The 20595-nt window shown below is 33.2% G+C and overlaps 2 protein-coding genes across 11 annotated transcripts in view; one reads left to right on the forward strand and one right to left on the reverse strand.

The window, feature by feature from the left end:
* The window catches only part of LOC140675425 (beta-1,4-N-acetylgalactosaminyltransferase bre-4), a 103515-nt gene extending 91320 nt beyond the window's left edge, over positions 1–12195 (forward strand). For all 5 annotated transcript variants that reach the window (XM_072909901.1, XM_072909897.1, XM_072909900.1 and 2 more), the window contains 5 exons: positions 618–886; positions 1987–2223; positions 9997–10180; positions 10444–10662; positions 10751–12195. In XM_072909901.1, coding sequence (XP_072766002.1) covers positions 618–886; positions 1987–2223; positions 9997–10180; positions 10444–10662; positions 10751–10889 — 1048 coding nt within the window. In that variant the 3' untranslated portion in view covers positions 10890–12195. The remainder of the gene's footprint in view (positions 1–617; positions 887–1986; positions 2224–9996; positions 10181–10443; positions 10663–10750) is intronic.
* A 4760-nt stretch (positions 12196–16955) lies between these two features.
* Positions 16956–20595, reverse strand: part of LOC140675429 (ankyrin repeat and sterile alpha motif domain-containing protein 1B) — an 82987-nt gene continuing 79347 nt past the window's right edge. For all 6 annotated transcript variants that reach the window (XM_072909915.1, XM_072909916.1, XM_072909917.1 and 3 more), the window contains one exon: positions 16956–19895. In XM_072909915.1, the coding sequence (XP_072766016.1) occupies positions 19695–19895 (201 nt within the window). In that variant the 3' untranslated portion in view covers positions 16956–19694. The remainder of the gene's footprint in view (positions 19896–20595) is intronic.

A 20595-nucleotide genomic window follows, 5' to 3' on the forward strand; every position in this document is an offset into this window, starting at 1 on the left:
TGTATATTTTTCAATTTCTTGAACAATAAACGTGATTAGTTTGAAACTAGGAATGTAACGACATTATTGCAGCACCTAATCAAAGATGCATTCTTCAAGGCACGAATTGCAGCGATTAGACGGTCGATCAGCCATCTAATCGTCGGACAGCTGCCTTGATTATGGAAGACATTGCATAGTCAGCCTCGTAATAGCTGCTGCGATGTGCCGCAATCGATAGATAATTGCCTCCCGGATGTGTATATGCGTTGTATGCAAGGTGATATCTCTCGCGAACATAATTATAGAATCTCTAACGCTTACCTATTAGCATTAATATATAGTTTTTTTCCTCTTGAGAGAGAGAGAGAGAGAGAGAGAGAGAGAGAGAGAGAGCAGATTATGCGACATCAATATGCGAAAAAAAATTAAAATTTCCTGCAATAAATCGAGCGACAATTATGCAAATCTTATCAATAGATGTAATTTATGAAAACTACACTGATAAAATGCTATTTTTGCGCGAATAACCAAATGACAATTTACTTGCGTAACTTGCTTGTAGATTTTTTTTAGATTTAATGTCTCACTTTTTTACATATTAATATATTTTTGTTTCTTTTTTATGCTTGTTACAGATACGCAGATCGCTCGTATAGAACCCATCCGCGCGGCCTGATCATATACGGCCCGGCAACCGCGGTTCCAAACTTAACGGGGGGTGGCAATGTATCCTCGACAACGATACTGTCGATACTGGCCAAAGCCCTGTCGAACTCGTCTAGATTCGAGCCTGTACCGACTAGAAATCTCGTCGGCAGCGGTGGAGCCGCGCGAGAACTTCCAGTGGCAAACGCGACTAATAACACGACCATGCCACGATGTCCCCTCATCCCACCGAATTTGGGTAAGTCTGCGAGAAAATCGATATAAAGATCCTATTGCGAGAGTTAATATTCTTTTCATTAAAATTATGATTTTGTATGAAAAAATTTATAATACACCAGAGAGAAAATGGAATAGTGTTCTAGGCAAATTAAAAAGTAATATCGAGTACGATTACATGAACCAGTTTGTATGCTTGAATTATGCATACATCTGCTTCACAAAGAATCTATTGGAAGTCTCTCGGAATGCATTTCGCATTCGTAAAAGGTTTATCTCCTTTCAAGACTATACAATGCTCCTGTCATGCATTAATAATCGACTTTTAATTTAGTTAATGATTCAGTGTTGTCCCTCTTATACTAGTAACTTGAAAAATGAATGCTTTTTAATTTAATTAATAGGATGACTAAATGTAAAAATTTGATAATTTATCAAGAAAGTGCTGAATAAGAATATTGTTTGAAAATATTATCAGTCCGAAATCTACTAAAAATTCATTAATAATTGTTCGATTTTCATGTTCAGACATCATTGTACAAACAGCAAACGCTATAAGCGATATCATAAAATCGATTTACATTTATATAGTATAAGATGAGTAAAGGAACCGAACAATTTTCAAATAAAAAAATAAAATATGAGTTACATATTTATTTTTTATTACATAACAACAAGATACCGTAATGCCATTTGAGTACTACTTACTATTTATTATTATTCATCTTAATCATTTTTTAAACATCACATTTATCAAATGTCCTTCATTTATTCTACTGCTCTAGTTTATTACGCAGGTTTCGCATCGCTGTTTGCATCATATTGTCTGATATGGTTGTAATTTTTTCTTGTATATTGACCTTGGATTTCGTTAATATACAGGAAAAATATGTGTGCTATTTAAAAAATGAGTAAAATTAGTACTAAATAATGGATAATATACTCAAATGGCATTCTATGTCCTATTATTGTAACAAAAAATAAATATTTAAATTACATTTCATTTTGAAAATCGTTCCTTTGGTTCACCCTATATATAAATACAATTTTACATATTTTAAAAATTTTATTTTCATTCGAATGATCTTTGCTTCTGCAATCCTCTGGTCCATCTATTCCTAGTTGGACCGGTGGTCGTCAGTAAGTCACCGCCACCGTTGTCCGAGATGGAGAGGTCATTCGTGGAGGTGAAAGCGGGCGGTAGGGGTCGACCCGCGGACTGTGTCGCCAGGCATCGAGTAGCCATAATCATTCCATTCCGCGACCGACCGCAGCATCTGCAGACCCTTCTCTACAATCTGCATCCGATCCTTCTGCGTCAGCAGATCGAATATCAGATATTCGTGATCGAACAGGAAGGTAAGTCGATTCGTGAGCGTTCCACCAAACTGCTTATTTTTTTGTTTACCGCAAATTGTATTTCTCGTATACAGGAAACTGTGGTTTCTCGTGTTCATCCTTTGCACAATTTTTCGACAGACAAGTTAATAATTATTTTTATATATATATTATTAGTTTTACAAATCTTTACGATTTTAATATATATTTTATTATTTAAATTAAATATAATACGTGATGAAAATAATACTGAAATAATAATAATTATAAATTTCCCCATAGATCTCGATGTAATTTCTATTTAAAAGGAATCGAATCGCTACTTCAACGATATTTCAACGTATCGACGAAACGGTGAATTCTTATTCGCGAGTCGGACGTACACATTCCGTTCTATTCCTATAGTATCTTCTAGAGCGCACGGTTTGTTTCCGCGAAGCGAATATAAACGTACGATTTTCCCAAGCTTCTCTTCGCCAGCACCGTTGGTGCGTGTAAGCCGATGCTTTGCTACGATTTATTGCCGTCTAGCGGACGTTCCTCTTGCCCGCGTATTTTCCTGCTTGTCTCTCGGAACGGAGACCCTCCTACCGGATGGAGAATGCCAGCGGAGCAAGAGTCACAGGGCGCAAGAGGCTGCTTCAGAGTTCGTCGTAGAGTGTCTCTAAGCTCCTCGACTTAAATTTTAATTAAATTTGTACAAAGGCCCTTTTCCCTTCTCTCTCTGTCTCCCTTTCTCTCTCTCTCTTTCTCTCTCTCTCTCTCTATCTCTTTCTCTCTCTCTCTCTCTCTCTCTCTCTCTCTCTCTCTCGTATCTTTCTTCAGCTCGAATAATCGATCGACCGAGGCAACGTGAGCGCTTTTGAACAAAACGATGCGAAATATTCCACGAATTTTTTTTAAATAAAATTTTTTTAAGTCTTTTTTGAATTTATCTCGCGCGCTACCGGTGTAGTTGTTTCTGTCAGTTTGTTAAATGACGGCACGAAGATATGTTTCCGCGAAAGCATCTCTCTCCGACACCGACTTTACATCGTAATTACATTCCTAAAATCTTAATTACAAAGTCTGTTATGAGCAGCTTTACGAGGCGTTTTATGACGTGCTCTTAAAGCTGATGATTACAAAGCACGACTCTTGTAGTAATTTGAGAAAGAGATAAAGGATGCAAGAATGATAAATGTACGACATAATAAGAGCATAATCATTTTCATCTACATGAATAGAAAATCTTTACTTACAGAATATTTTAGATCTCTTCTTTCACTTCTTATATGTATTTTATATGTAATTATACATATAATAATATATTTATAATTTATATATATTTATATAACATTTACAATTAATAAATTTAAGAATGTTTATAATTAATACAAAAATAAAAAAATCTGTTTATTAAATTATATTAATGATTAATAAAGAAATTGTATACGATTAATGAATTATAGCTATTCTTATAAATAATTTTTGAGAACACAAATATAAATTTGATTTCTCTTTTTTTTTTATCTTAAAGTAATTTATTAAATAATTATTTTCAAGAAATTCAAGGAAGATTACTATAAAAAATAATATCTTTAGAATGCAGAATCTATCATTCTCCATTCAGTCACCCTAGAAAATGCTATTTATCTTAGATATTGGAGGGTTACAAGAGAGAAGAGAGGAACAGACTTGTAATTTATCTTCATTAATATTGCGGAACGCTTGACTAAGTTTGTTTACTTAATGCATATGCGAGATGTCAAAATATGACTATGATTAATTCTCTTGTTATTTCATGCAACGCTTCTGCATATTTTCGTGCATGTATGATGCTCAATGAATTTACATGCAAAGGGGAAGTTTTATAAGGATATGATACAAAATTGTTATTAATCATATTTAGTTAATATCTGATTCGTTATTAAAGTTAATTCTGATATGTCGGCACGTCTTTTGTACATTTATAACACATTTTAACAAAAATAAATTTTTTACAAAAAACTGTGTAATAATCAATGTTAATGTAAATATAGTTAATATGTTTTTATAATTGATTAATTAGTAAATAAAAATACCTGGGAAATATTTTATATATTGTTACTCACATTTAATATCGCGTATTGCAATTAAGTTTCACATCGATTTCATGTTTGATGTCGTCGTTTGCCGCTTTACAGAAATCTCCAATTATTTTAACAGGGCCAGTGTTACCTCCGATGTCTGTTTCGTCGTATATTCGAAACGTTTCTCGAAAATGTTGATACAATATAAAATTATTTTCGTTCGAAAGTTTTAGTGACGGAATTCTGATGAAATCGTACTTTATTCACATTTTTTTCTTTTTATTCGGTATGCAAACAGATATGCATAAAGAAGAGACGACTGTTTTGCCATTTTTTAGCACAATTAAATGTTTCACGATGAAAAGCATCGAATAAAAATAATTGTATTGATATTTCTAAAAGGTAGTATTACGGCAAATTTGCATTTAATTAATATTCTTTTTTTAGAGTTTTACGAAACAACGATTTTAATTCCATTTCATTTGAACGTATCATATATTACGTAGTTATTTAATACAAATTATATCATACTGCTCCTCTATACTTATAATCCTTCTAAAGTGAATGGAAAGAATTCTTCACCAGTTCTTCCATTCAATTCTTCGCGGAGTTATTTCAATCGGATCGCTATTACGTTGTAATGGCGTTAATTTACGACAGATCGTCGGGCAATGAATTCTCGCGATAATTTAACGAAGACGATATTTCACCGCGCCAGTACGATTAATTACGACGAAACAGTAACAATTTATTCTCGCCATTGCTGCACACGAGCTTGAGAAAATACGCCGAACTGTTATTCACTGTCGAGCTGCTTTGCCCGAGGACCTCGCGTAAGTCAAGCTTAAGTTCTATCTAATCCTGGAATTTGAGAGGCCAACTGTCGTTTTCCCGCGTTTCCCGCAATGCCGTAGTATCAAGAATATAATCGTCTTCACATGACGTGTATTCATATATAATATATAAGAAAATTCAAAATTATAATATCCATGAATTTTTCATTCAATTTAATTAATTGACGATTTCAATCGAGAATGCTCTGGAATCCACTTTTTAAAAATTAAAAAAAAATAATCTAAATTAAATAGAAATCTTTCTGTGATAAGAATGAGAGAGAAAAATTGCCGGAAGAAGGTTTGTTGGTAATGAAAAAATAACTCTCATATTTAGTTCGAAAGTATTGCAATAAAGTATTGCAGTAAATAAGGTTGCTTTGTTTATTTTCGTGGAATGAATATCATCTACAGCACGCGGAGATGTATTTTATGCAAGATTATTCTCTTACTTTGCCGAAGATATTGAGATAAAAATTTATCGAATTATTTTTAATATCGTGACAAACAAGCACAAATTTAATTTTATAGTGAAATTTTTTAATTCTAATTAGTCGAGTAAATTTACTGCAGGGAGCACTAAATCCCTTTTCAAAGTAATTTTATATAAGATTATAACGTCGACTTATAAGAAAGAATACATGAAACGAGTGTATGAATCTTGTAACGTATCAGCCCGCTAAAATTCTATTTGTAACATACGCAAATCGAATATTAATGTGTACGTATATGATTTAATGCAATTTTAATTGTCCTAAATGAGTCGGACACGCTCCCGCTCGGTTGCAATTTAGAAATTCAAATTCCGAACTCTTTCTCTATCTGTTCGTCTCTTCTCTGCACTTCGGCTCGGGATTAAAGCGAAGTCAGCCACTGAATACTCCGCTTTTGCATAATTAGTGCCGCGTTGAATATTTATCGGATCGACTCGCGTGGGGACTATCCAGAGGATCGGCGGCGAAGTCGCGACAGTCCAGTAAGCCCGATCGAACGACTACGGGCAGATCAGGAAATTAGATTCATGACGTACTTCCCTCTGCCCCGAACAAAATCAATTTCTCGATATGGGATAAGAGTTCGGAGAGGATGTTGCAGAGATGAGAGAAGTTCCATCGGAAGTGTTAATCTCTCGCGCGTTTTCTCAAAATTTTATTAATATATTTCCCATTTGATGGAATTTTCCTTTCGAGATTACATAATAAAGATACATAAAGATAATAAAATGTTCATTTCTTTTATAATATAAAAGTAGATAATAATTCAATGATAATATTGTTATTTAAAATAATGGGATAAAAATTGAATAAATATATATAACATTAGATTTAGATTGATATTAGCTTTGGATAGAGAGATTTAAACAGATAAATTTAAATATTATTATCTGAATAGAATATTCATGTTTTAGTCATAATCTCTCTAATATCACGAATATCATAGTTTCGCGCGAATGCAAAGGAAGGGAAAGAGAACATTCTTCATGAACGTCTGCTACCGGAAAAGAGACAAGATTCTTGAGATACGCTTCTCTCACGGACAAACGTAATTAGTCGCACCTGTCGCCGCGCGACTGCAGGCATTCTCTCGCGCGATACAGAATCCGCCCATTAATATTGCTTGGCTAGAACCGTCGGAAACATTGAACGTGCATTCGTTCGAGAAAGACTCTTATTATCGTAACTATCGTCCAGGCTCTCATTATCGTATACAATCATTAACAGCGACGTGTCCGTCCGGTCTTCGATATCAAGGAAATCCGCTCACTCTCTTCGTCATTCGCGGAGCGTGATGTACGTTAAGCTCTATATTTACAATCAGGAATGCAATCGACCCTTTTTTGCGTGGACGAAATGATGGGAAAAGTAGACAGCGACAACTCCCAGGCATCGAAGCTCATCTTAGACAATCTATAAATTTACGGCAAAATTCGCGACACAGAATTCTATTTGTAATTTTACATGTCGCGTATAAAAAATATTTTAAAAAATAAACAATATATATATTGTAAATATACATATGCATTAGGCTATGTCTAGTTCGAGATAAAATTCTAGATAGAAATAAATTTACAATTTTGTACCTCGTACTTTTATCTTTACATCTGTATGTGTATAATTTAATTTTGTAATCTTATACATATATATATATAGAGGTGCAAAATTATAAATTTATTTCTATCTAGAATTTCATCTCGAATTATACATAGTCTAATATATATATATATATATTAAATATTACGTATACTGGCCAGAGGCAAATGCAATGAGATATTTGAGGAATTTAAATATACGTCAGGGATATAGATAGAAGCCTTTTCACACTTTGAACAAGCGTGGCAGCGCATAATGTTATATCGTAGACGCAATTCTTCTCGAATAAATAAGCGAACGACGTCTTCACGAAAGCGGATATGGAAATGAATTGAGCTTATTGCTAGTTGGAAGAAGAGGTACCTGTCGAGACAAGGTATTCATTCAGGCGGTGTTCATTAGTATTTATTAGAATCGCGAGAAAAGAGCCTATCGCGAATGAGGTACATTAATAAACGGTCCGTCGCCTTTTATCGTCGCGCCGTAGTTATATCTTCTGACGTAATAATAATGCGACGGAAGTAGTGATGAATTGACGGAAACGAAAGACAAATGCGATGGAGTTTCGTATCTTGTGGTATAAGTGGATGATTCAATAGAGCATCACATTTTAATTAGAGTTTAACTATGATTATACTCAACTCAAGAAACGAATTAATTAGCGTGAAATCTGAGCCAAGATAAAAGATGTTGATTAAAGCAGTGATACGTGCTTGCAATTAATCTTTTTAAAAATCAATATTAATATACATAAACTTCAGAAGAAAAAATTTTGTATAGCATCACAGAAAAGTATGTTCGGGTTATAAAAATTCTATCGTGAAAAACAGCAACGTATAATGATGTTTCTTTTTTTTTTTTTTTTTTTTTTTTTAAGCTAAATCGCACCTCGCTTCCATCATTTGCATTTTTATTTCGTCAAGAAACGTAATTGTACAACGTCTCTTTCGAAAGAAGCGCATAACAATGTGATGTGTCGCAGGGAGACGAAGAGAATCACCTCCGTAACAAATACCATTAGAGATCGCTTGACATTTACATTTTTTAGATCGAAACCGTCTCTCTCGCGCTCCTGCGCGGATGAATTTCCATTTCTCCCTGTTGCGAAACTGTTTGCTGCACCTGCGTCCTTTTATCGTCACCCACCACCCCCATATTCCACGCTCCCGTTCGTTCTCGTCGTCCCCTTTTATCGCATCCCTTTTTACTTGGTCGCCGACGCGATATAAAGAAATGTCTAAAATACCTGGAATAAACTTGCGCTGAGACACTTTTTCGCCGAGACCGGGAAAAACAAGGCTGTTTATATCCCCGTTTTGGACACGTTTGGCGAACGCTCCGCCAAGGTCCTTGGCCTCCTCGTGACCGCTCTTCATTCACCTCCCGCGTGTGTCTCTGTTTATAACGGTCGTTCAAGAGATTCGATCAAGCGCGAGGTCTATTCAGCCAATAATAATCGACGACGAACGGGAGAGAAACAGCCAACGCTTTGAGAGCGTTAGCCTTTGCCTCTTCGTTCTTTGAGAAGGAACCTATTAGGTCTCGTAATTATTTTCAAATAAACGTACACGGTAGACGACGATGATATTGGTTAGGTATTATTATTACGATGATTGACATTATTATTACGACGATGATATTAGTTTCTTTTATATCCTTGCGTTCTTTCTATACTTTTTCATTTCCTTCTTCCTTCGCACAAAGGATATCCAACGTGTTGCGCGTTCTATAAATTTAATCTATGAATCTTTTAGCGTAAAAAACAAATGCTAATAGAAACATTAATTCATGCATTTGTAATTGAAATATATTTTTATTAAATATTATTATAATACACTTTATAATAGAGAAAAAGAGAGAGGCATAATCTCGTAAATTAAACTTAAAAAATAAAGTTGTCTCTGTCTTAATTGCGCACTCGAGCCTATTATTTAATTATGAATTCTAGTTTAGGAAGATGAAAGTGACAAGCAGACGGCAAGAAATATGAGGAAAACTTGCCAAAGTTGTTCCCTACGTGTGACCCACTTTTATTCGTGGCACTCGAACAAACGCGAAGATAAAATAAGACGCGAAACTTTTAATTGCGCCAGACGGCTTACGTCAAACATCACTCTTTTTATCAAGTCTTGCAAAGCAGCAACTTCAAACCCACAGCAATTTGTACGCGCACCTTCTTCAGCCTTTCTGAAAAAGATCAAGACTTCCTTTGACTCTTAAATAAATTTATTATAGCGACTTTGTTAAGAAAGTTTTTTTCAAAACACGCGGATTATAATTTGTAGTCGAGAACACCTATGATAGCAGATTATATTAATACGGTTCAGAAATCAAAAGTTTACTAAATATTTGATTAAATTTGATGATAATGAAATATTTTTCAAATCAAAGAACTAGTAAATTCGCGAATGTTGATTATTTTGGCTAATTGCAATTTATTAAAACAGTTTCATACTTTGATAGGGAATTATTTCAATCTGGTTTTTGATCTTTTTACTTTGTATATCTGTTTTCTGAAAATAAAATAAATATTTAATAATTTATAAAGTTTCGTACAAGAGTTCGAAATAAAATATATATATTAATGTTTTATTTGCAAAAATTATATAGTTGGAATTTCTTAAGCAATTAAAAAATTAGATATTTCTAAAAGAACAAAATTACGATTTTTTTAGATTGCCGAATTATATCAAACTAATTTTATTTATTAGATTTGCTTCGAAAGATTTAAATATCTATTTATAGAAAAATATTATTATACAACTATGCATTCCTATTATAGTTATAGGATAGTATTTAGTTATGTCATTTTGCCCTCAGGTACCGGAGCCTTCAATCGGGCAATGCTTATGAATGTCGGTTACGTGGAAGCTCTGAAAGAAAGGACCTTTGACTGTTTTATCTTTCATGATGTTGACCTACTTCCGGAGGACGATAGGAATTTGTATACCTGTCCCGAGCAGCCCAGGCACATGTCGGTCGCGGTGGACAAATTTAAGTATAGGTGAAAGTGCAATTCTCTCACATTTTCTAAAATTAATTTAATATATAAGATATAAAATATAATTATATACATATAGATTTTAAATATATAAACTAAAATCAAAATTTAAATAAATGAAGTAAATTTAATTTTAGAAATATATATGATTTAGATCTGTGATATAATACACACATACACACATTCTCAATATCTGGTACGTTAAATAAATTTTTTTTTTCTTTGAAAAGATTTATTTTTAATATTTCCAAGTATTCATTCCGCAGGTTACCTTACGCCGATCTCTTTGGCGGTGTATCCGCAATGTCGCGCGAACACTTCCAACTGGTGAACGGCTTCAGCAACGTCTTCTGGGGTTGGGGTGGCGAGGATGACGATATGGCGAATCGCATCAAGGCCCATGGCCTGCATATCTCGCGGTATCCGGCGAATGTTGCACGCTACAAGATGCTCACACACAAAAAAGAGAAAGCCAATCCGAAGAGGTGAATCAAAGAGAAACCACCATCTTTTATCAACGATATTATAATTAGCTTTCTAATACTGTTGTACTGAATATTTATTGTTTGACAGGTACGAGTTCCTGAAAACAGGCAAGAAGAGATTTTCCACTGACGGGCTAGCCAACTTGCAGTACGAACTGAGCGATAAGCGGAAGCCGAAGTTATACACGTGGCTTCTGGTGAGACTGACGCCACCGCAACCCAGCTGATGGCTACCCTGGCTCGGCTGAAGGCTCCTGCGCGCCAAGTTTACTCCTAATAGCAAGGTTAATACGATCGTTTACGTTGCAACAGCACGTCTTTGGAGCTTGCCATTCGTCAATGGAACAAGTCAAGAACGAAAATTATTCGTGCGAAATCTATTTGCGAGAGAAGCGTGACGTCCTTCTTCTGAAAATGCCGATTCATTGACGAGAAGATGCGATTTTGAATATTCCGGTTATTTGTATCCTGATCTAGCTGCAGACATTTATAGCACACCGATGCGTAGTGTGATTTGTTGAAAATAAGAAGTTTGAATGAATAATGAGAAAGATGAGAATAATGAGAATAATGAGAAATATTCTGTAAGATTTGATAATCCTTAAAGCAGATGTCATTTAGTGATATGGCCTCTCTATATTTAGAATCTCCAATTAATCCTGCGCCATCCATTATTGGAGATTGATCGCTTTTGATATTTCTTTCCTTTATCAAAAACGCGAAAAAATGAATAAAGCCGACGAAATATCGTTTACATATTGTATTATTACAGAAGGACTCTGTAAAATTAAAAATTCCAGGAAGTTTGGCGCGCAGGAGATGCGGGAAGATTAATGCGAAGCTAAAGCGCGTCAGTGTTACAGATTACAAAGAGGAGAAAGATGCTTTCATATGAGAGTTGTCGAGTATCTCACCGCTGCGTGAGGGTCTCGCCCTCAGTTTGCCTCTCTTCCTATGGGAGGAGGTTGTTGTTACGTGATACATTTTTATTCCTCATATTTTTTTATCGCGAAGATAGGTTAGAGAGCGAGTAGAGAGTAGCATACGAGCTAACGTGCCAAAGGAGAGAATGTGTGTGTGCTGTGCGAAAGATAGTACGAAAGAGAAAGAGAAAAAAACATATGAGAAAAAAAGGCGAGAGGATAAGGAAGCTCTAGTATCCCGAAAGCTAAGCCACGATATTATATACACAAAACAAACTATTATCGTTCAAAGGAATTTAAAGAGCTTCCGCTTTAACGACTTATATGTCTTACTCACCGTTAGGCGATCATCGTGCACGATATGTCTCGTTAGCGAATAAAAAGAAGCAATGAACCGTAAAACGAATCTGAGAAATCGTACGATAGCCTGTTAACAATAATGAGTCAGCCAGTAATTCGTTTTGAATATTAATGCGATCCGAGTTAGAACGACTTTTCAACCCTTCCATACTAGCGAGTAACTACCGTACGATTCTAAAGATAGAATGGATTAGAGTGCGTAATGAAAGAATATACAGGAGGGAGGGGAATATCGCGGATAAAGTTTCTCGTCACATGACATTCTCTCACTTCTGTCTTCCTAAAACATTCATATTATATAGAAATTAAGAGAAAATGTGAATAACTATGTTTTTATATTAAATATAATATTATATATATATATATATATATATATATATATATATGTATATATATGTGTGTGTATTTATATTATATTTAACAATATGAGCGCGAGGGGCTGTGTAACATGAAGAAGTGGTACTTAATTGTTTGAAGATGAGCGAGAATACGCACACTTTGCTCGCGTATATTTAGATATGAAATAGAGTTGCCTGTTTGCCTCAAAGTAAGATATAAGAATTCTTCAGTAAGAATTGTATTTTTCTTCCAACTAACATGGATTGATCTTCAGAATTATTGTCAGTAGCAATATCTCAAATAAAGCAGTTTTTAGCAGTTTTAAATTGACATCAGACAAACATTTAATTTTAGTTTAACCAATTATTAACTTTCGTACAAAACTAGAATCAGAAAGAAAGAAAAACGAAAAATCACTTAACCAAACTAAACTTAACAAAAGTAATTGAAAATTTTGACGAATACTTGGCTAATAAATATGAATTATTTAATTAACCCCGATCAACACAGTAAATTGATGTTTGTACAATTTGTCCTTAAAATCAGCTCCTAATTACAATTATACATTTCGAAATAACGTGAATATATACCTGCTGAATGTGTGTGGTCGAAATTCATTGAATATACGCGAATGATAAGGTTTATATACGAAATGATAGCGAGCGCAGTCAAGACTTAGGATACACTAACATATCACGTCTTGTCATAGAGTGTAGTGAGACATGTGTGAAGCTTCACGTTCATGTGTGGACAAGCATACTTAAGCATTAAGTGCAAACGAGAGCACGGGCTGTGAATAATGCATCTTTTTGCGGCTAAAAGCATCACGGTGAGGAAAGCTTAGGAGGACAGATGGCGAACGGTACAATTAAAATTTTTTTCCTTTCGCGTTACGTAATCGATCCATACTTATCTTAGCTCCGTCTAAAACTCTCTGAATCTATTCAACTGTTTTTCAAAGTGATCCGACTTATTACTTCACATTAGCTTTGTTGAAATTTTCCACTGATCGCTGATTTCAATTTTTTAGTAATAGGAAATAAAAGAAACTATGTTGTTATATTTTTTTAGTGATTTAGTCCATGTAAATTTAATGAAAAAATGTTAACAGGCTCTTGTGTTAATTAATTTAATTTATACTGCTTGCTCTTCCACAAGCGAAAAAATCGAAGTAATAAATAAATCATAAATGCGAAGTGATAAGCTTTAGAATTGCTTGAGATAAGATTCAACTAATATTTTCGTTGTACGAAATGGCACGTGCATGAAAATTCCGATAAAAAAAATACGAGATATGCGGGGGATATTGAGTATGCGTTTAAGATGCGTTCCTTTTATCATCGTTCCTGTGATTAAACATTCCAATACCCTTATCCGATATGTAAATATGTAATCAGTTTTTGTTGTTTTTTTCTGTAATTTTTTTTGTGACTGTCTCCTCAGACATAAGATTTAAATTATTCAAATTGTCGTTATTTATTCTTGTGAAATTGAATATTTAAAATGATTTTCTGTAAAAAAAAGATTGTTTGTTAAAAAAATATTAAATATATCACGTACATTTTTAAAAAGAAAATTCGATTACAAATTATGAGAAAAAATAATCTTTAGAATTACATTAAATAAAAAAAAAGAAAATAAAATTATACATAACAATTGTCGTTCTTTTTTAATGTGCCTATCCTGTTTTAGTCTTGAAATTCACTGTTATTTAATATCAGATTTAAATTCAATGTGGAAATAGTATAAAAAAGAAAAACGTGATAAACATGAAATGAAAATACAGAAAATAATTTTGTGTTCTGATAAGAGATCAGAATAAAAGGTCTGAGGAAATTAATCCAGAATAAGTCATGGCTAAGATATCATTTTGCTGAGAGATTTAATAAGAATTACTTGAATATTCTTCGTTACGCGACTTAATAATTAATTACTAAACGGAAAAATAAAAGAGAAAGCGGAAGCGAATGTGTGAAGGAGAAACAGTTCAAGATAATATTTCAATATAGCTTAAAGAAAACGTTGTATCATATAATATTATTATTAAATAATCAGAAATACCTAGGATAATTTGAGACTCTGTGAGAGATAGAAGAAAATAATTCAATGTGCTCCCGAAAAAGAAGTATAAGTCACAAATTACAAGGACGTTAAATTACGTCGCGATATTAACTATAATAAAAAATAATGACATATAATTATGTATAATTTAAAAAAAAATATATATATATAATTTATTTATTAACTATATTTTATCTATTATACTAACACTCTAAAATATACTTTGTTAAATTAAATTGTTGAAATTATTATAACTATATAAAAAAATCAGAGTGTTATTTATTCCACTATTTTTCTGACTTATGCTTCATTTCTCGAACACGTTATACATGATGTGTCGCATAGAAGCCTGGTCGCGATACTGGAATGTATAATAAAATAATAAAAAAAGATTTTTGTTTTTCGAGACTCACAATTGAACTAAGTTTTTTTTTTTATATTTTAAAGATATAGGTAGGATAGACCGGAGGATTACTTTACGTGACACCCTATGTATTGTAAATATGTCAGGCAAATTTGGTGCGTTCGATTGCCGTACGAGAGTACTCGCAGGATAGTCATCCCGTTCTCTTGTATTTTTGCAACTTTGAGAGCTTCCGTGTGGAAGACGAGACTTTTATACGTATCACTGTACATCTTGCACATTTTACGCACATACGAAACCTAATTTAGAAAGATTATTTATTGCGAGTGTGTGAGTGAGTGAGTGAGTGAGTGAGTGAGTGAGTGAGTGAGTGAGTGAGTGAGTGAGTGAGTGAGTGAGTGAGTGAGTGAGTGAGTGAGTGAGTGAGTGAGTGAGTGAGTGAGTGAGTGAGTGAGTGAGTGAGTGAGTGAGTGAGTGAGTGAGTGAGTGAGTGAGTGAGTGAGTGAGTGAGTGAGTGAGTGAGTGAGTGAGTGAGTGAGTGAGTGAGTGAGTGAGTGAGTGAGTGAGTGAGTGAGTGAGTGAGTGAGTGAGTGAGTGAGTGAGTGAGTGAGTGAGTGAGTGAGTGAGTGAGTGAGTGAGTGAGTGAGTGAGTGAGTGAGTGAGTGAGTGAGTGAGTGAGTGAGTGAGTGAGTGAGTGAGTGAGTGAGTGAGTGAGTGAGTGAGTGAGTGTGTGTGTGTGTGTGTGTATGTGTGTGTGTGAGAGAGAGAGAGAGAGAGAGAGAGAGAGAGATAAAAATTATTTTCTTGTGGTAATCGCGAGAGTTATGTAGTTTTACGATCAATTTATTATTACTGTATCATTATTGTTATGCTAGAGTGATAAGAAATTGTTTAGAGCGTGGAGTGCAATTATTTTTTAACATTTATCGTTATCGCGAAATTACAGTTCTCGTACGGCATGTTCGATTATTAAACACCAATTTCAGCAAAGACGAGATAGTGATTAGAGGTATAAGTATTGCATATAAGAAGTAATCACTAAATATTTATATGAGAAGGTAAGCGACAGACTTGTATGAGAGAAAAAAGCGCATGTAATACGGAGTTTGTAATGTATTATATATACATATATATACTTGATGCCGTCGCTAATTAGAAGCGTCAGGGAATTTTCAAAGCGCGGACACGAGGACTTTTCAACTGGAATTATTAATCATAGGTTGGATTGTTGACGCGAAACGAGAAAATATCTTACAAATATTTCGAAAAAAATCTATTACAAATTTTATAAAAATATTTGTGTAATATTATGCATATAATTATGTATAGCAAAAAATAAGTCAGATTTGTGCAAATCTGTGTATATACATATATATGTATATCAACCGAATATTCTAAGATTCCTCCAAATATTTCTAGAATTGTTTGAAGAAGTTGTAAAATCCTTTAGGAAAAATATTTCAAAAATTCTCAGAAGATTTTCTTACCATGACCATTCTTATAATTATCATATTAGAAAACATAAAAATCTCTGAAACATTTTTAAAACATTTTCAAAATACATTCTCTTCCAAAGAAAAATATCTTCTCTAAATGTAACTATTTCGCGTCACTAGTCCGATATCTTTTAAGAGAATTGAGATTCTTTTACCGAAGAAAAGGAGCTATAGTTTAAAAAAGTAATCATCTTCGATTTTTATAAGTCCATCAAAGAGAAAAGTTATGAAAAAGTTATGATGACATCTATATAAATTGGCTAAAGAAAAAACTATCTAAAAAATAAGGCAGACAAATGCATAAATTATAGAAACTATCCTCGTGTACGTAATGCTTCTTCTCAACTTATCAGAACATCTGGGAGATTATCTCCCTTTTCACAAATTACATTCGTGATGTATTGGAACAATAAATTTCTGTTAAAGTATATTCCTTTTTTCTATCTTTGATACCATGCGTCATTTTATCTTTATTCGAGAAACAGATCCGATGACTTCTAGTCGTGTTATTAGCTTATGACAATAATTGTTAATAAAATGAAACGTACAAACATAATTTCATTATAATTTTGCAAATGTAAATTGATGTTATCAGTATTGATTAATTATTCAACGCGATTCAAGAGGATTAATTAGTCAACGCGCATGCGCGCGTAAGGATAGAATGAATCGATATTTGGATTCGTCTTAAGGATCGCAAAGAGAGTGATTCTTTTTTCTGTACTGGGATGGATTCTCAAAAGATGCACGTCGGATATGTATACGTATATTTAATTTGTGCTGGCTTATGGACTACGAACATTTAGCGCAAAAAATGTATGTAACATTCCTGTGATAAATACAAGTGCAATGAATATACTACTAATGCACAGCATAGAGTAATGGAATTATCGTGACATATTTCGAAATGATTATTAGCATACATTTGAACGTTCAAGTTTACAGCTCTGATATATTATCTGATCTGTGTGGGATAAAATAATCTAAAGCCATCGTAATCCATTCTTGATATATTTAATTTGGCACCTAAAAACTTTGACAATTAATTTTTAATTATAACGATGAACGAATTTCTTTAGATTTTAAATAAAAGACGAGTATAATGTTTCTTACAGATTTTTAAAGAAAAATAGTAATGCTCTTTCCACAACAATCTATTTCTTAACGTAATAATTCGTATAAAAATATTTATGTAAAGAGAGAGAGATAAAAAATATTTTACAATAAAATTCAATATTTTATCATAAAAATTAAAATAATGAAAAATTTTTTGTACAAGAACTTTGATCAAAAAGGGATTAATATGACTTATGGTAAAAAAATGAGCATTTCGATTGATTTGTATCATCTCGCGATAAATTCCATGAATCTACGAAAACCTTCTATCAGAATAACTATATTAAAATCGACGTAATTTGATCTGATAGTTTAAAAACGTCGTTTTTTGACGATATGACATCAACTAATGGACAGTAAGTTACCATATAATGTATACTATATATCCATTATATCTTTCTCTTTCGGAAACGAACACAGCCCTATGTCGACCGTGCAATAAAAAATATCAAATTATTATTTCGTGAAAACATAACCGAATCGATAATAATACATTATCGCAAAATGAGGACTTAAATTGTCCGATGTCACGTAATAGCGATAATTACATACAGATATGATCTACAACCAGGAATACGATATATTTATGGTTTAACAATTGATAAATTAAATATCAATATAGTTAACGCTAAATCATGTTAACGCTCTCCCCTCGATTATTAGCGGCATTATTATGCCCTACTAATTATTATATAGCGCACATTTATTTGTAACATATCAACACATTGATGCTTAATATATCATATGCAAATATTGTGATAATTTGATAGCAATTGCTCTTTAATTCAATGCTATCAATGAAATTGTGTCATCATCGATGCGCAAGAAAGCTTGTTCAGCAAATTTGATCTCTTTAAATAAAAGAAAAAAGAACAAAAATAAGCTTTATGAAATAAATTAATCACAAATTAACAGTGCATTAAAAATAATGCAGTTTCTTTCATATCTGTTTAAATGGCTACGTTTATATCAAACTTCTTGCAAGAAACTTTAACGAGAACTTTAGCTAACAATAAGAAATAGTCCAGCTATTCAATCAAAGGTTCAATTATTATCAACGATTACGTAAAGGATTATCTTTATCCAGCATCCGTAATAGGAAATCGATCTACGAAACCTGGCGTTTTCTCGATTCTTCGCATTTTGTGTATAATATAGTAAAAGAGAGGTTGGAATTTCTTTTGAATAAAAATAACAAACAGGTATTAACTCTGGAACACGCTTTTTTACGTGACAAGAATTCACTAGAAAATCGTTTTAAAGCAATTTATTTGCATACTGCATTGTAAATGTAAAATATTCAAAATACCCGGCGTTAAAATGTGGCAGCGATATTTTCAAATTTGGACGGGATTTTTAGTACTAAAACTCCAAAGTATACTCGCATGAATTGTACTCGCAAGAATGGATTTCACATTAATATATTGTTTAAGAAAAACAGAAAAACCTGATTTTAAAAATTTACTGTATAATTAAAAAAATCAGCTAAATGTTCATCTAATTTATTTATTGTATTTTCGTTATTTATTTTGTAGTAAATTCTATAAATATTTTTAGAGATATTCATTTCATAATTGTTTTTTTATTAAAAAATAATTTGAATTAATAAATTATAAATTAACATTTAACTTTTTTTTTAATTGATTTATTTAATAATGAATTTATCTTCGCATCGAGGTTTTTAATCCTTTGATGAATCTTGAAGATTAATCTTAATGCTGATCTCTCTTTGAAGTTTTTTATTTTCTGAAACTAATTTTAATCTAACAATAAGTCCAGAGTTAATACTGTTAACAACGATAAAAAGCACTGTGTCTCGACACTCTTATATTCTCGTTCACTGATGTTAGTGCGATATGTATATGTAAAGTAATTGGCACAGGTTTATATGTATATATGTATATATGTATATACGCGATATACAAAATCCATTGTAAATTCATTGCAAATTCATCTCACCTCGATTATTGCAATCTTTTTTTCGCCGCGGGTTGGTCCTCTAAAAATCAGCATCGCCGTTATTATACCGAATAGAAATCATCCACGCAGCCATTTTTTCGTTTCCTCAACTGATATAGAAACCTCATTGGACTTAACATAGTCTCATTAAGATTACATTACACAAGATAGACATCACTGTGTCACGTCTCCACTGTCTTTCTTCGGCATTCGTTAAAAATACGAATTATCGGCAAGGATCCTTATTTTTTGATGTTTAAATTCGCGATTGAAAGCTATGTGAGAACAGTTGGACTGAAGGATCTAATGGCTGCCGTTGGTCTTTTTGGCTTGGCCGTTGTTCGAAAGATGCTTCCAGAGGCCTGTGATTAACGGCACATCTCTGAAGCTATCGGCCGTCGGCTACCCTGCCTGCTACGAACATATGAGATCGACCGATCTGGATTCACCCCAGGCGTTCTGTACCTTGAAACCGGCGCTTGGTCGAGGCACCACGTGATGAGCTGGGGTAGACGCCGTTGTATGGTGCCTAAGGGTGGTCATAGGAATACTGTTATTGACCGCTGCACTCTTTTTCTGGCTTTTCTTCGCGTCCGAATCTTCCTCGAAGCACACCTGAAGGAAGCAAGCAACTCACGTTATTCAATAAATTCTTATCTTATTTTATTATCTCTCAATAATAATTATAAGTTTTAAAAAATACGATTATTATAATTATTAAATTATTATTAATATATAAGAGTTAGATTAATATACATGGATAAAAATATATATAATATAAATATATGTAAAACAAATAGATAAATATATATGTACAACATTCTTCTTTTATAATTCTACAAGAATTGAACACAATATTGCAAGTATATATTTAAAAATATTTTAATCAGTTATATAATTAATAAAGTTATAGCATATGGGAAATATATAAAGCTTATATAAAGCTTTCCGATTTAATTGATTTAGAAAATATCCGAACAACATTTTTGGCGCTATAGATTTCCTAAGCAAAAGTATAAAACATGTTTGAAATTTTTTCAACATTCTCGAGAAATAAATACGGACGAAACGCGACTGCAATTCCGGATATTTTAATTAATCTCTAAAAGAGCAATCTCTTCTCGTATCTACTAATGCGATGCAAATTAATGGCGACAGGCTTATAAATGTAGTAACGCGATATAGAGTATCGACACGATGTAGTAACAGCAGAGATCAAAGGCTGTGGAATTACCGCTTTGCGATCGATCAGGCACCTTTTAATGGGCGCCAGCAACGACAACGATGCGTCAAAGAGAGAGAGAGAGAGATAGAT

Source organism: Anoplolepis gracilipes, chromosome 17 (assembly GCF_047496725.1).
Source record: "Anoplolepis gracilipes chromosome 17, ASM4749672v1, whole genome shotgun sequence".
Taxonomy (NCBI): Eukaryota; Metazoa; Arthropoda; class Insecta; order Hymenoptera; family Formicidae; genus Anoplolepis; species Anoplolepis gracilipes.